Source organism: Zootoca vivipara, chromosome 1, assembly GCF_965207765.1.
Source record: "Zootoca vivipara chromosome 1, rZooViv2.hap1.1, whole genome shotgun sequence".
NCBI lineage: Eukaryota > Metazoa > Chordata > Lepidosauria > Squamata > Lacertidae > Zootoca > Zootoca vivipara.
The window spans coordinates 45701672-45718773 of NC_142582.1; the positions used below are offsets into that span (position 1 = coordinate 45701672).

Sequence of the window (17102 nt, forward strand, 5' to 3'; positions counted from 1 at the left end):
TGCTTTTCAACCTTCCACAGATGCAACAAACCTAAATCTGCACATTGCTTGTGGCAAGGTGCAAGCCATACTACTTCCATCAAAAACCTCTCCCCAGCTCTCTGCACTTGCATTTTGTGCTTTCTGTGATAGGACAGCATTTCTAAATTGGGAGCTGTGGGATACTGCTACCCTATAATATATTATTTCTCTAGTATGTTAATGGGCTGGACTACAATGTATTAATGTGATAGGCTTTATTACATCAGTGAAGATGTCTAATATTTTAGACTTAATTTGTGGCCTTATGCTGATCTTGGTTTCAAATGATGCATGTTGGGGTATAGGAAAACCACTAAGGGACAACCAGGAATCCTGTTCTTAGGCTAACATAGGGACATTACTGCAGCACTGGAAGTGGATGTCTACTCCAATGATTTGGAGGGACTATGCTCTAAGTGGCATGATTAGCTGGCACACTTAAAGTCATGCTGCTCAGAGAATGACTGACACTGAGGGTACTTCATATTTAACTTTCTCCAAGGTATACCTCTACCACCCCAAAAGCCACACACCTAAAAAGGCAAAAAAGCAATTTTAAGAAGTCTCAAAGAGTCCTAGATTTCTGCATTAGAAACCTTCAAAAGTACTTTAAATAATCATAGTTTTCAGTCCTTAAGATAAAAAACAAAAACACAAAAAACATACATCAGAAACATACATTGGCACTAAACCATTTCCCTATGGCTCTTATTTACAATTAAAACAACCTGAATTAAAACAACAACAACAACAACAACAACAGGAAGTGTTACATATGATTCTTTTCTCTCCCATCTTTTTTTTAGCAAATAGTAAGAAAATAATTATTCATAAAATCCAACATCCATAACACCCATCATTTTATATGTCATTATTCCTGAAACATACATTCATGTTTTGTACAGAATGAAAAAACATACAAAAAATATTTTTTCCCTTTTCTTTTTAGCTTGATACAGATCTTCATAACCCAATGCAAAGCAATGAACAGTATTAACTTTTAGGCCATATAAAAATATTAGTAAAAGGCTATTTATACCACTATGGGAAGATGCATTTTGTGAAGATCCACTTTTATGGCATGGTAATGCTTTGTTATATTTTCTTTACTATGTGCATTTGAGGGAAATTCCTGTGGTTTGTTGATCTGCTGCCCTACCAAACTAATCTCTTTCCATATTTCTTCATTACTACTAACCAGTAAGCCCTAAATCAGCTTATATCAGGGGTGATGGAGGTTTGAAGGCAGCTAATGTTTCTGCCTATATGACAGATCAACACCCTAAGTACCAAAAATATATGCCAACAAAACTATACATTGTGGTATATATGTTTCACATGGATTCAAATTGCTTTGGCAACCTCACATAAGAAAATCAGCGTATTTAAAATATCAATGATATACAACTCTAGTAATTTCCCTTGTTATAAGTTTATAAAATGGGCAATGCTGTTTTCATTTATATGTTGGCAATAGTAACATACGTTGGCAACAGTAACACATTTCACTAGAATGGATGCAGTAATTTAATATTTACTTTAACGTGTTACAAATGCTTAAATTAGTCCTGCAAATAACCAAGATTATGGCACTGAACTATTTCCAAATTAAAAGCAGGAAAGCCTTCTATAGGTATTAAACCATTTTTGAAGTAAGCGGTTCAAAATAGAATATGAATATGCAGTATATAGCATTATTTATATTCCTATTTGCCATCTGACTGGTTGGTAGAACTACTGGAGGCTTTTTATAAAAAGGATTTCACATTGCTTGCACTAACATCTAAAGACGATTTAGGATGCAATGCAATATTGTTAGCAGTTACTCACATTGTGCTGGGTAATCTGAAACTGTCTGAAGCATAGTTTAAAAATGCATTTCAGCTTTTCATTTTGTGTTGAACAGAAACAAACTATTAAAAGCCACTGGATCCTTCAATTATCAATTGATGTAGAACATTTGAGTCCACTATCCCCCTTCAATTTCAGAGCTGTCAAAAGTAGCAGTTTATCAAGCACTCATTCCAATTTGTGAGAGCAGACAAAAGTGTATTCCTACACCCTGAACAAATGCTCAATTAGAGACTGAGGGGTAGGGGTGTGTGTGTGTGTGTCTGTGTGTGTTTTAAGAAGCCCATTATACCTTATCATAATGAAACTACAATTTGGATGAAAGGAATTCATTGACACTAGCATTCATTTCTACACTGACTCAAGAAGTTATATTAAAAGGATAATGCTGCAATAACTTCAAAACCAGAAATGGAGACTACTGGATTTGCTTTGAAAATAAACGAACAGGCCAGCAGATGACGTTTTGTTTTTTTGCAAAAAATAAAGTTTCTCTTTCATTTGGTATCATGATGAAGAGCTGCTACAACTTTGCACCACACAATTTCAGGGCATTGGGTACAAACTTTATACAGCAGATTTGCAGCCCCTTCCAGCACATATAGAGGAGAATAAGTGGGGTGTTTTTTTAAATAAAATAAAAGACAAACCTTATATTATCATCTATAGTCTGCATATTCTGCTTTTTTTAAAAAAAACATTAATTATTCAAACCTTTTTAAAATACAGGGCAGCGTAGGTTTTCATAAAGAAACAACTGAATCCCAAATGCATATTGTGCAAGAAGCTGTCTCAGGTCTTCTTCTTCCTCTTCTTTAATAAAAAGGAGTCAAAAACCTTTACATGACCCTAGAATGAGTTCAGATTCTGTATCAGTTAAGTGCCTCCAACTGCATACATGCTAATGACCTCAAAAAAGAGGCACAGAAATAAAAATGAGTACAAAAGAACACAGAGATCCCAAAGAACATATGGAAAGCATAAATGTTTCGGAAACAAGCTGATGGCATTTTATGCACCCTCCTCCCCTTGTCTTGTCAAAACACAGTATAGCACAAACATGACTTGAGAAAGCACAAATGTGGACTCGGGAAATGTAACTGGCAAGCAGGTCATGGGGAAAGCTTACCTTGAAGTTTTAAAACAGTTATCAGAACTATCAAAAAGGTATAGCGTACTCAATTACAAAGCTTTTTTTTTTACCTCTGTGGAAGGCTAAAAGAAAGAAATTCTAAAACTATCTACTGGCTTTACATTTGATGTTGCAAATATTTTACCAGTTGAAAGGAATGTGTCAGATTTCCCACTTCATTTCATAGCAGTAAACAATTATTACTTATTTAATAGGCTGGGGTGCTCTTGCTACCCATAGTAGCATGCAGGTACTTGTAGAAAGAGAAGGAATGGTATTTTTGTGACCCCCCTATCGTATTCTAAGTACCATATTCTAAGCACCAAGGGCCATGCTTTAAAGTGTGAACCTGCTAAAGTAAATGTTACAATGATGATACTTCCCCCTTTAGGGCCAATACAAGTGCCTTGTCATTAAAGACATACACTGTAAGTCTCAAGGCACTTAAGGGGTTAAGACAAAACACATGCATTCATTCCCATTAGGTAATGTCGTCAGATGTTACAAAACACACCAATGTTGTGACATGCTGAGAAACAGAGCTACCAGGTCAAAAATAAATGCCCCTCCTACTCCACCCTAAATAAGATGCTGGTTAAACGGGCCTTTATGCAGCTACTGCCGAGTTAGACGAAAATGTAGCTTTCCACTATTAATCAGGTTAGATTTTTAGATGGGCATTGGGCAAAATGTGCTGCTTCAGTAGGCAGTGTGTCTAGTAGTAGTAATATTGCTAATGTTTCACCAAAATAAAAAACAAAACAGCAAGGATCTTAACACAGCAAAATTTAGCACTGGAAGAAATGGCTTTGTGTGTATTGTTGTTGCTTTAAAAAGACATAGGTGTCAACCAAAGAGTGAAAAGTGTTCCAAGCCTTTTTTTTGTAGCAGTTCAAACAAAAAGGGACTGTATGGCACTACAATGATGTCTGGAAAGTCATGGAGTTCCTTAAGTCTGGTTTGTTCGAAGCAAAGCATGAAGAAAGAGTCTTCCAACACAGAAAAATCATAGTGTTTTAGAGATCAATTTTCAGTTTCAACATAAAGTGCAATAGTGCTGAAGTTTTTTTCCATGTCCTTTTTCATTTCTTCATTGCTTTCAGACACCATTTTTTGCAAGTAATGTTATGGCACACCAGTGTCTTATATGGATTCTTCTGAAAGGTATCTTTTGTCTTCTATTAATGCAGCGAAGTCGTTAAAGGTCTAACAAGTTCTTCTTCATACACTTTCAAAATAGCCTCACAAACGAATCTGTATTGACTCTAGAAAGAACAGTGCGATAATTTATAAGTCACAGAAAAACGAACTGGAGAAACTAACTTAGGAAGTCTTCAGTACTTGAGAGACACCGTTTGATACAACAGTTTAAAAATTTTTCATATACAAATATATAAACTTACATTTCAAGGGCTGAAAATTTAAAACAAACAAACAAAGAATGTGAAATTAATATTTAAGTAGCAGCCTTGAGATTTTCTCCCACTGACATATTATTTAAATATTGTTTAAGTTGCTCACTCTGATCATTAGAATAAATACGAATTCTAGGTTCTATAACATCCTATATTTTATAATATCCATAGGCTACCTTTTCAGGTTTTTATTAGCATATAACCAGTCTTTAGTGCATCTAGAGAAACAAAGATCTAAAAAGAAAATTGTGTTCGCACAAGACAATAGCTATGTAATTTCTAATATATAGGGTGAATCTAAATTCACATTTAAAACATGAAACCTAGGACAATGCCACCTTGTGGTTAACATGCGGAAGTATGAACATTTACAGGGGAAACGGAAAGATTCAGATTTCAGTTTTAGAATGGCGATAACAAAACACTAAATCACTTTTCCTATGTGTGTTTTAATTTCCTTCTTGAACTTAAAAGCAAGCCTTCACTTCATTTCATGATCTCTAAATAAAATCGCATATGGTTAACTACTTGTTCTGCATCAAATATGTGCACCTTGATCCAGAAAAATATTTACGGTATGTAAGCAGAAACATTATTGCAAGTACATTTTTCCTACTCCATGCATGGAGGTGTGCTATGAAGAGGGGAGGAAACATCTGGAGTCCACAGATGGTGTTCCTGTACTGTGTGCACAGAAGATGAATAGCATCAGCTCTGACCTTGCTAATCATTTCCTTTGTTGTTTGATAGAGGGAGGGGAAAGCAGGTGTTGGACACCAGACACAACGGCTGGGGTCAGGCTAGCATAAGCCAATACAAGTGAATGTTTTAGCTCCACGCATAGCCCCTTTGCTCCTCTCATAATGCAAATGAACGAACAATCAACAAAGTCTTACATTAACTATAGTTTCTCATTTTGAACAAAATGGAAAAACTGGTATATAGGCTTCAGAAAATGCCAGGATATTAGGCCAACTTCAGTTTATGGCTTTAACCATGGCTTCCCAGCATACAAGACATTAGAAACTATAATTAATGGAAGAGTTCCTGGTTTGATTGCTCCCTCATGCAAGGGGGCTACCGTGTTTCTCACATTTTAAGACATGTCTTATATTTATTTTTACTCAAGAAAATAAGCCTATGGCTTATTTTCGGGGGGTGTCTTATTTTATTTCTTTTACTAACTGGTAAGTTGCTGCTGCTGCTCAAGCACCGACAAAGCGCCCAGCAGCGTGCGCCGCATGGAGCCCCGAGCCAGCGGGACCCGCTGAAGCGCCGACAAAGCTCCCGGCAGCACTGCGCAGAGCGCCCTGAGCCGCAGGAGGAGCACCGTGGCTCTCGGCCTCTCCGCCGTCCCGTTCCTGTTTCCGCCGCAGGCGCCACCGCCTCCTGCTCCCTCCCGGGGCGTCCCAGGCTTCGCCCGCTCGGCAGTGCTCCATGCAAAGCCAGGGGCGAGCGCAATTCCACCAGGAGGTTCCTCCGCGGCACCCGTAGAGACCATAGAGGAAAGGCGCGCGGCAGACACACCACTTCCGCCTTCCGTTACCCTCACCCACTCCTGCTGCGGCTCGGGGCGCTCTGTGTAGCGCTGCCGGGAGCTTTGTCGGCGCTTCAGCGGGTCCCGTGCCAAGGGGAAAGGAAGGGAGGAGGGGAGAGAGAGCGGGCAGAAAGGGAGGAGGGGAATAATCGCTGGCGCTACACGGCGAAAGAGAAAGGCAAGTTATGGCTCCAGGTGGAGCGACTGTCCCGAGATAATTGGAAAACAATCCTGCACTGTGTGAGCGTTTCTGCAGACCACGAGGCGCTGCTTGGCCCTTCCAGTTTGCTGCTGCTGCATGCCACAAACAGCGGAGGGTGAAAGGAGCAGCGCCGGGTAGCCAGAGTAACCTCCACCACCCCACAGCCACAACGTTTCCCAGCACAGGATGATTGAGGCTTTGTCGGCGCTTCAGCTGGGTCCCGCTGGCTCGGGGCTCCACACGGCGCGCGCTGCTGGGTATTTTGGCGAGGCCCTCCAGAACTGCACTTACGGTAGCACTACGGCTTATTTTCGGGGTATGTCTTATATTTTTTCAAAGCATGAAAATCGTGCCATGGCTTATTTTATAGGGACGTCTTAAAATATGAGAAACACGGTATATGTATGGCTAAAAGTTTTGTATCTTTTTTTCTCATAACTGTCTACCACTACCAGCAACAAACGACATCTGTTTGACAAAGCAGATGCTGCAAGTTACATACAAATCAATACTTATTTAAAAATTTAAATTGGTTGTTTCTTTAAAATTCAGTTAAGATTCATCTATTTAAAAGTCATTGTTAGGCATTTGTGATACTGGAAGCAGTTTGTTCTAGTGTATCAATAACTTACAGGAGTTTGGATCATCATGGCCCTTTGATCTCTCATAGTTCTCACAATATCCAAGGGAAAAACAGGCTGATTGCACTCAATGAGACACATAGCTGTTTCCATAGTGATAAGAACTCCTGTTCGTCCAATCCCAGCACTGTAAAATAAAAAGGACTAATTATTATCACATTTAATATTTTAAAGTACTTAGGAGATATATATAATTAAGTGGCCTGAGTCAAACTTTTCTGAGTTAGCTTACATATACAGCAGCAGCATTTTCCACTTAACGAACACTTTTCCGTAACAAAGATAGTAGATTTAATGAGAAATAATATATATGTACTTATAACTGTTGTTCTTTGGGAAGCAGCCACATCACACAAATAGGCAAACAGCTAGGTTTGAACTTGTTAGGAAACTCTTCAAAGGCAGTGTTTTAGAGTGGAGGTATGCTAACTTCAGACCTGTGTAGTTTATTTGGCTTACTAGAACCCATGTGATCCATCAACATGCTTAGAATGTACAGAGCAACAATATATATTCAAGATCTCTTAATATTCAAGAAATAGCCAGGAGCTGCTTTTTCTGGCTCCATCCAACATGGTTTGAGTAACAAGGTCTTCCTGAGCTCTGGCGTGCTCCTGCATCCATAATTATCCTTTGGTGTTTAGTTGGTCTCTTAGAATTCTATGTAACTTTTTTCTTTTGTGGTAGCAAACACGGAAGACTGGATAAAGAGAAAAATGGGGCATAATTCCCAGGATTATCAGCCTTGGTTGTCGAATATAATCCGTTCCAGAAGACTGTTCGACTTCCAAAATGTTCAACAGCCGAGGTGCAGCTTCCAAATCGTTGCAAGAGCTTCCTGCACTCAAGCAGAAGCCACATTGGACGTTCGGCTTCTGAAAATCATTCCAAAACTGGAGCATTTACTGCCTTCCGGGTTTTCGGCATTCAGGAGCCAAAACATACGATAATGGAGGCGTTCGGGAACACAGGTTTGACTGTACCCATTTCCACTCCAGAGCTCAGCAAGAGATTATACCTACTCTATGATTATTTAAAGGTAAAGGTAAAGGGACCCCTGACCATTAGGTCCAGTTGTGACCGACTCTGGGGTTGCGGCGCTCATCTCGCTTTATTGGCCGAGGGAGCTGATGTACAGCTTCCAGGTCATGTGGCCAGCAGGACTAAGCCACTTCTGGCGAACCAGAGTAGTGCACGGAAACGCCATTTACCTTCCCACCGGAGCGGTACTTATTTATCTACTTGCACTTTGACGTGCTTTCGAACTGCTAGGTTGGCAGGAGCAGGGACCCAGCAACGGGAGCTCACCCCGTCGCAGGGATTCAAACCGCCGACCTTCTGATCAGCAAGCCCTAGGCTCTGTGGTTTAACCCACAGTGCCACCAGCATAATGTACTACCTGCTAAATAAGGCTGATTTCCCAGCCTATTAGCAACTCAGCTTGCCCCTTGTGTGTGCTGTTCTGAGGGTTCCCCAGAGCCAATTTCAGGGGACACGGGGGGACTCCATTGCATTCCACTGACGGCTCATTAGGTAAATCCCACCCATGATATTTTATGTTTGTGATGACGCCGAAATCCAAAGCTGAATATGAAAACAACAGTAAGAACTTAAAACAAGAATTAAAGAATTCTAGCCTTGTATCTATGCTTTTGACCTACAGTGCAATGGGAGAACCCATTTATACAGTCTCCAGCAGCTGGTGTTTAGTTAATGAAGCTCCTGAAACTGAGCCCTAGCCTATTTACCTGTTCTGAATGAAAACCACTTGTAGGTGAACAGAAAAAGTTTAGAAGCAGAGCAGCAGCATGGACAGAACTGCAGTACCGGTAGCTGCTGTACAGATAAAAAAGCTACAGAAACTGAATAACTATTAGGCCAGAAGGAAGAATAAAGAAGCCATGCATGCTGCTGGCAACATGTATTAAACAATACAATGCACAATTACTATGTACATTACTAGTAAGGTACCCCTCTTTAAGATAGTTCAGCCATTTCTATTTTAGCCTCATACTTCACATGCATGGTTAGTACAGCTTCCTAAATTTTCAAAAGAAAACAGCAAGTAAGTATTTCTTTTAATTTAACAGAAACAAGAATTCAGCTCTATATTTGTAAATGAAGAAGGCTATAAAATGAAATAAGGTTTTTGGTTGAAACCTTGAGATGGGTGATGCAGTGAGTTTCCCCCACAAGCTAAATACCTGCAGTGAACAACAACCGGCTCTTCTCTGCCAGCTCTTTTTTTCCTGATGAGACACACAAAATCCAGGAAGTCACTGGAATCATCAGGAACCCCGTGATCAGGCCATGCTATGTACTGGATTTGAGTAAGCTGACGGTCCTCATTTTCCTAGCAAAACAAAAATTGTTCAAATGCAATAGATCATTTCAGTGTCTTCCTATAACAAGTTTAATTGTCAAAGTCAACCTATCTCGGTTTCAAGTTTCTACTTTCACTGGTCACAAAATAAATATCTAGATGCTTCATGCCATTTAAACAAAGTGCAAGATCATTAAAAAGTGTCCTGTGGATTTTCAAAAACAGACGCCATGGGCCATTTGCTGTGCTGATTTGAGGTTAAAAGGTAAAGGGTAAAGGGACCCCTGACCATTAGGTCCAGTCGTGACCGACTCTGGGGTTGCGCGCTCATCTCGCATTATTGGCCGAGGGAGCCGGCGTATAGCTTCCAGGTCATGTGGCCAGCATGACAAAGCCGCTTCTGGCAAACCAGAGCAGCACATGGAAACACCGTTTACCTTCCCACTGTAGCGGTTCCTATTTATCTACTTGCATTTTGACGTGCTTTCGAACTGCTAGGTTGGCAGGAGCTGGGACCAAGTAACAGGAGCTCACCCCGTCACAGGGATTCGAACTGCCGACCTTCTGATCAGCAAGCCCTAGGCTCAGTGGTTTAACCACAGCGCCACCTGGGTCCCTTGCGCCACCTGGGTCCCTGATTTGAGGTTACATGTAAGATAATCCTTAAAACAGGTATGGGGGAACCTGTGGTCTTTCAGGTATGGCCAGGTTACAATTCCCATAATCTTGGACTGTTAGTGATCATGGCTGGGACTGAAAAGTGGACTCCAACAGCACCTGGGGAAAATCACAGGTTCCCCACCCATGTTTAAAGATACAAAACAGGTAAATTTACATATTTTATTGAGCCATTTTATGTAGACGTAAGTGCATACAAGATTTTGTGTTTCATATGCATCAGGCAGAAGTCTGTTTCTCCTGAGGAAAAGCACCAGTCTACCATTTTACCTAATTTCTGCCTTGTATCTTTATTTCCATAGGGATAGCCATATTAAGTCTGCTGCAGGAAAAACAACAAAGAGTCTCTTACGGCACCTTTAAAGTCTTAAATTTATTACGGCATAAGTTTTCATGAACTAGAGTCCATTTCAACTGATGCATGAAGTGTTTTCCCGAGCTGCTAGCGTATAACTGGTCACAGAAACTAATGGCATAATAAATTTGTTAGTCTTTGAAATGCCACAAAAACATGTTGCTGTATTCAGCACAAGTAAGTCTGCAGAGAATCAACAGATCCACAACAAAATTGGAATAAAACTTACATTTTTCTTATGTTACAGTTCACAGTGATAAATGTTTAAGCCATCAGTAGCCAACATGCATTATTGGACTTGGACTCCCATCCACCCCAACCAGCATTTTAGTTTTTTTATGGCAGCCTTGCAAATCATAAAAAAGCACCGATTTCATTATCTTAAACAAAATGTATTAATGATATCTAATTAACATACAGTCTCATGGCTCTCTGCCCACCCCCAAGTTCAATATGTTGGATCAAATGGAATGTAATAAAAGTTGGACCCGGCAACAAAAGGTAACAAGGAATAGTGACACAGTGGGCCATTTCTCTAGGGAGTCTAAAAAGAACAATCAAAAGATTAATGTTGCAGTGAACTTTTTTGCAGTGAGATGGTTTTAGTTTTAAAGGGCTTCACAGAATTATATAAATAGCCAGTGAATGGTCTCTCTCACCTCCAGATGAGACATTGTCATCTCTCTGAAGACATAGGCAGGATTTCCTTCTTCTGAATGACAAGTGATCTGAAAATTCCCATACAAGGAGCTTCCGGTGGGCTCTGGCCAGTACTGATGGCATTTCACCTGTCAACAGGTTTTTGTTTAAAAAATAAAAGTTTCTGCTTAGATTCCAAAAGTTGCATTTGGATCAATTTTAACTACTTCTCATTGTCATCTGAAACATGCAATAATTTCTTGTACACTGTTTTAAGGAAATAATAATAGCCCTTTTAAAAAATTGTCAAAGAAAGATTTTAGGTAGGATACTTCCTTTGTTTCCATTCACCATATTTATACCCAATTCTGACTATGGAAATAGACTCCATGATTACTATAAAAAGTAGAACCACATAACTTAGCCTGAGAAAACTCTGTTTTTTATTTCATAACATTTGTTTATTTTAGTACTTTGCAATGCAGTATGCAAATGCAAGAAATAAAATATTTTTACATTTATTCCCACCCCACCCCCCAAAAATCTAAACTAGAACTGCTAAAGTAGACTACCTAACAACACAAGAACAAACAGGGACTCTCTCAGCACGTACAAGTTTTCTCTTTCCAGTTCACTAGGCTGTTCCTAGTACAGGTTAGTGTATGAATAGTGTTATCCTTTGAAACTGATGGACAACCCTCTTGAATAATATTTAGTTCACATATTGGTTTAGGAAGTGTGAGTTGGGTTGGTTAAAAGATGAGCCACATTAATTTCTTCCTGGTGCATTGCACTGGGATTACAAGCTTTTAAGAGTTAAAATTACAGACTGACTTACTCTTCCCCGTTCCACTTGAGTAGTTAGCATTACAACCATAGATGAGCCTTGTTCCCAAATCATCTGCCAAAAATCAGGGCAAGTGTTTGGTAAAGGACCTTGGCAAGCAATGTATTTATTTATTATACTGGAAGAAGGGATTTCCATCTAAAAATAAAATTGCAGAATATGTTTAGTAACTTCACAACTTTGTGTACTCTTGCCTAAATCATATGTAATCTTCAGCAAGTGCATTCTATTTTAACCTTTAAATGCTCATTGAAAGCTTTTCTATGCCACAAGGCTTATGATGACAATTAAGGAAACCTATTCTGTAAATAATCAACTAATGATCTGTGATTTTTTTTTAATGTGGTTTGTATTGTATAGATATAATCAATGTAAACAGCTTTGAAGGGCTTTATGAACTTGCATATTAAGAAATAAACAGAATGCTAGTAAATTGTTTTACTGCATAATTAACTGTCAACTGCTCCTCTAGAACAGTTTGACCAAACATCAAGATAATTTCCTCTTTAACCACTATTTTAATTGGAAGTTCATTCAAGGACTTTTTAAACACCTGGGGAATGAATACCCAGAAAAATTATTAACTTTTCTGCTTCCAACAGACATGAGGAACTACATGAGCAGGATTCTCTCCATCTATGTTACAATTACACTAACCAACTAGAATATATCTAAGCAATATCAAATGACATTTTAAAATAAATATTTGTGTGTCTTTAAAATCCAAAGGGCTAATTGTTTCACTGCCGAATCCAAACATGGAATTAACATGAAGAGAAATGGTAATCTCCAACTCACATTTATATAATTTGCATTGATGTAATCATCATTACTCTTTAAAATAACCCGTGTAGCATCATCTGAAAAAAAAGAAAACAAAAACTTATGTAAAATTCTCCAAATGGTAATCAATGAAATGCATTAACTGATATCCATGTAAGCACTTACAAGGCGAAATGTCTCTGTATCTATTTTTGGAAATGTTTTGAGGTAATTTGGCACAAGACATTGTCATCCCAGGCTTCTTCCTGTAAAGTTGCTGAACAGAAACAAAAATGGCAGGTTGTAACAAGCAGAGTAATCATGAGATATAAAACAAAACAAAACAAAAGCACATTTATCATGAACATATTGTTCCCTGCTTGGAAAAGAGAAGCATCACATGCATTTTAAACTTTTGCAGGTTTTTTTTTCAATTAAGCTAACTTTACCCCTAGAATTTGCATCAAATAACATGTCTGAAGGCTGACACGTATAGCAACTGCATAATCCTTGTTTTAAGGGAAAAAGCCACGAGCAAAAGGCAACGTGGAATCGCCTACCTGAAATGACAAGATATACATAAACCTGGTTCATATGGCACAGTACAAATTGGACAGGTGTTTACAGCCACTTTGCTCCTCTTCAGTCCTTTTTACTGCCACACCAAGCTACGCCAATGTTTGGCTTACTGTGTCTTTCAAACGAAAGGTTATGGTTACTCTATCTCCGCACCAACTACAAACTGCAGTTCTTGGTTTATATAGTTAACGAGTCTGATGCCTAGATTCAGTGGTGCGCGGGATGAAGGACAATAAACTCACTCAATCCTGGTAAAACACAAGGCACTGTGGTTGGGAAGTTCCAAGATCAGGATAATTTGTCAACTGCCTGCTTTGGACGGGGACATGCTCTCCTAAAGCTTCATAGTGACATCGCTAGCTAGCCCAAGTGACATCGCTAGCTAGAAGTTCCTTTTACCAGCTTGGATTGGTAAAAGAGCTATGGCTGTTTCTGGACTGGATAGGCTGACTATTGTCATCCATGTGCTGGTAACCTCGGCACTGAAGTACTGCAATCTGCTCCGTTACCTATGACTAGGAAGCTACAGTTAATGTAAAATGTAGCAGCTTGACTGCTCACTGGGGTGTAATATTGTCATCCTTTATGCCGTTCCTGAAAGAATTGCACTAGCTGCCGGTTAGCTAGTAAGGGTAAAGGTACCCCTGACTGTTAGGTCCAGTCATGGATGACTCTGAGGTTGCGGCACTCATCTCGCTCTATAGGCCGAGGGAGCCAGCGTTTGTCTGCAGACAGCTTCCGGGTCATGCGGCCAGCATGACTAAGCCGCTTCTGGCAAACCAGAGCAGCGCATGGAAATGCCGTTTACTGCCCCGCCACAGCAGTACCTATTTATCTACTTGCACTTTGACATGCTTTCAAACTGCTAGGTGGGCAGGAGCTGGGACCAAAGAATTGGAGCTCACCCCGTCGCGGGGATTCGAACCGCCGACCTTCTGATTGGCAAGCCCTAGGCTCTGTGGTTTAGACCACAGCGCCACCCGTGTCCCTGCCGGTTAGCTACTGGTGTGCAAAGGGGCCAGGTTACTGAAAATACCACCTGCTCCCCTACATACCCAGTCACTGTGTTCTGCAAGAGACAGCATCCTGCATCCTATCAGGGGGTCCATTCTGTACAATATTGAAATTGGACCTTTAGTGAGGCAGCACCTACCTTTTGGAACTCATTCTCACTGCGTATCACATAGATGGATAGCTCAGTTGGTTAGAGCATGGTGCTGATAATGCCAACTTTGCAGGTTCGATCCCCATATGTGACAGCTGCATATTCCTGCATTGCAGGGGGTTGGACTAGATGATCCTTGGGGTACCTTCCAACTCTACAACTCTCTGGGTTTATGTTTCTATGCCCTTAGCTATATTTATTGTCTTTTAAGTTCCTGCTAAAGATGTCCCTCTTTTTACAAACCTTCTAAAACCTATATCCCAGTTGGTAGAGCTGTCTTGAGCTTTGAATTGATTTTATGTAAGTGCTGCTGTTGTTTTAAACTGTTTTTTTTTTAAAAATATTTATAAATATTTTAAATTGTTTATGTATGTGTAACTGCTTTATGTATGTTATTAGCTTGTAAACTGCTTTGGGGAGCCAAACAAATGAATAAATATTAAGTCAAACTAGATTAACTCTATGTGGCACAGCAGCAAAGTGGCTGTGAGCTCCTCTCCAGGAGGCCACACACTTGCAGTGTCTCCATAACCCATTGTTTGCTTTACCATGCCATGCAAATGAGACCTCAAAAGTGATGGTTCCCTAAGCTGAAAGAAGAATATAAGGAGAATATAAGAAATAGCATATTTAGTCCAAATAACAGCCCACCTAGTCATGAGAACTGTGACAGCACCCAGTACTGTACAAGATTCTTCAAAAAAGCATAAAAGATGTTCTCTTCCACTCCACACACAAATTGAAAGTAACACCCTATTTTGTGGGTTTACAGTCATAGGAAGCAGCACGAATGAGATACAGTTGAGTCCCTATGCAGCACAAAGCAGAACATAAACCATATTGTTTATTCCTCTTAATGCCTTAGGGCTAGTGGAGAAGAGAAATGCATTACTAAAGTAATCAAAATGAGCAATATGCTCTGAAGGTAAAGGAATTATATACTCAGTTATGTTTCTGAAACAAAAGAATGGCAGCAGCCAGAGAAAAGCAATATACACCCTATTCACTTCCTCTAAAAAGAAAAAAAACTCACCAGCAAAATTAGGAATAACCCAAAAGTCAGCAAGTACTATTTTCATTTTTGTTTCTTTATAAAATTAGAGTGTATTGCCAAATTGGTATATGCATGTGTTGATGCAAAAAAGAAAGGATACTTGAAATGAAATTAATTTCCTTAAATCAATTATTTTAATAGATCTACAGAATAAAGCTCACTGAAGTTGACAACATTCTATGGTAGTAATCTTTGCTGAAAGAACTATTGTCTTAAATCAGGCTTCCTCAACCTCGGCCCTCTAGATGTTTTGAGACTACAATTCCCATCATCCCTGACCACTGGTCCTGTTAGGGATCATGGGAGATGTAGGCCAAAAACATCTGGAGGGCCGAGGTTGAGTCTAAAGCACACATTTTAGACTGGACAGAAAAATGAGTGGCAGACCAAAATTTGACCGACATTTGTACATATTTCAATATATCGTGTGTGTGTGTTACGTAATGTTAAATGTTTACTATTTCATTCACAACAGATTAGACTCAAAATCTGGTATAGTTTACAAATAGTCATTAACTAGTTATTTCCATATGAGAACCTTCACCAATCTGGTGCTCTCCAGATTTTCAGACAATATGGCAATGCTGGCTGGGATTAATGGGAGTTGCACTCCAAAACTTCTGGAGGGCATCAGGCTGACAAAAAGCTGTCCCTGAGCAAAATAAAAGTGCTAGTCTAAACTCTAAAGCAAAGACTTGAACCAGATCTCTCCATATGCACCTTCCAAGCATATGGTCAGTGCCATCTCTGACCATGCCAATAGTCTATTCGTGAACACTGAGGAAGAGCATCACTGCCAAAAGCTATCTAGTGCATTTGGGATTACAGGTCTGGCTATATGGTTAGCACTACACACATTTTAGAAATGGAAGCTGTACGTAATAGTAATTGAGGAGTCTTTTACCCCATATACTCTTATTGGGCCGCGGTACTGAAGGGTAACAGATGGAATAGCTGACCAGGAAGCACTAAGAGGAGTTTGCCTATAGCTATTAAGAAAGGCTCATCTTCACTCAGAAAAAAACAGGTATTAGATAATAACATAGGCTTCTTTTTTTTTTAAAAAAAAACCAACCCACTGATTTTTAAATTGAGCCCACAAAAGTTTGTGAGCGAAGGAAGAGAAGAGGCAGGGGAGGAATGCAAACCGTTTGCCATATACTGCTTGACCTAATCAAAGTAATGTGGATCTAGCTATAGGATATCTCCTAGCCCCAAGAGTAAAGGATTTTCAGCTGGAAAGCACACCAAGAAGCACACACTCCCCAGGAAATACATTACTTACATCAAACTGAGCCAGGACAGTTCCCGTGATAAGCCCTTCTGCCAGTTGAAACATCGATTCCCTAAGAGCAATATCATCCTGGTGGGCACCATCTAGAGGGGACTTCTCAGGGATGTATTGGAAGTCTGGCTCACTCTCCAGTTTTTCTTCTACCACATCATAAACAGCTGCAACAAACAGAAGTAGCATAATCACTGAGGAAGAGAACTCTGCAAAACTGCGGACAGCTGCTTCATCCATTCAAATACAATATGTTGTCAAGAATAATAGTAGTAGTAATAATAATAATAATAATAATAATAATAATAATAATAGTAATAAAAACAACAGCAATAATAATATTTTTATTATTCATACCCCACCCATTCCCCCAGTCACTCTGGGTGGCTTACAGCACATATAAAAAATGGTAAAACATCACGACATTAAAAATTTCCTGCTACAGGGCTGCCTTCAGATGTCTTCTAAAAGTCTGATAGTTGTTCATTTCCTTGACATGTGATGAGAGGCTGTTCCACGGGGTGGACGCCGCTACCAAGAAGACCCTCTGCCTAGTTCCCTGTAACATCACATTCTTGCAGTGAGGGAACCAGCAGAAGACCCTCAGAGCTAGATC

The 17102-nt window shown here is 39.7% G+C and overlaps 1 protein-coding gene across 3 annotated transcripts in view; it reads right to left on the reverse strand.

Moving 5' to 3' along the window:
* Positions 1 to 864: 864 nt before the first annotated feature.
* PTPN4 (protein tyrosine phosphatase non-receptor type 4) overlaps positions 865 to 17102 on the reverse strand; it is an 80372-nt gene continuing 64134 nt past the window's right edge. For all 3 annotated transcript variants that reach the window (XM_035128655.3, XM_060278648.2, XM_035128650.3), the window contains 8 exons: positions 16487 to 16653; positions 12590 to 12680; positions 12440 to 12501; positions 11633 to 11779; positions 10815 to 10943; positions 9004 to 9152; positions 6791 to 6926; positions 865 to 4269 (listed from right to left, as the gene is read on the reverse strand). In XM_035128655.3, the coding sequence (XP_034984546.2) occupies positions 4186 to 4269; positions 6791 to 6926; positions 9004 to 9152; positions 10815 to 10943; positions 11633 to 11779; positions 12440 to 12501; positions 12590 to 12680; positions 16487 to 16653 (965 nt within the window). In that variant the 3' untranslated portion in view covers positions 865 to 4185. The remainder of the gene's footprint in view (positions 4270 to 6790; positions 6927 to 9003; positions 9153 to 10814; positions 10944 to 11632; positions 11780 to 12439; positions 12502 to 12589; positions 12681 to 16486; positions 16654 to 17102) is intronic.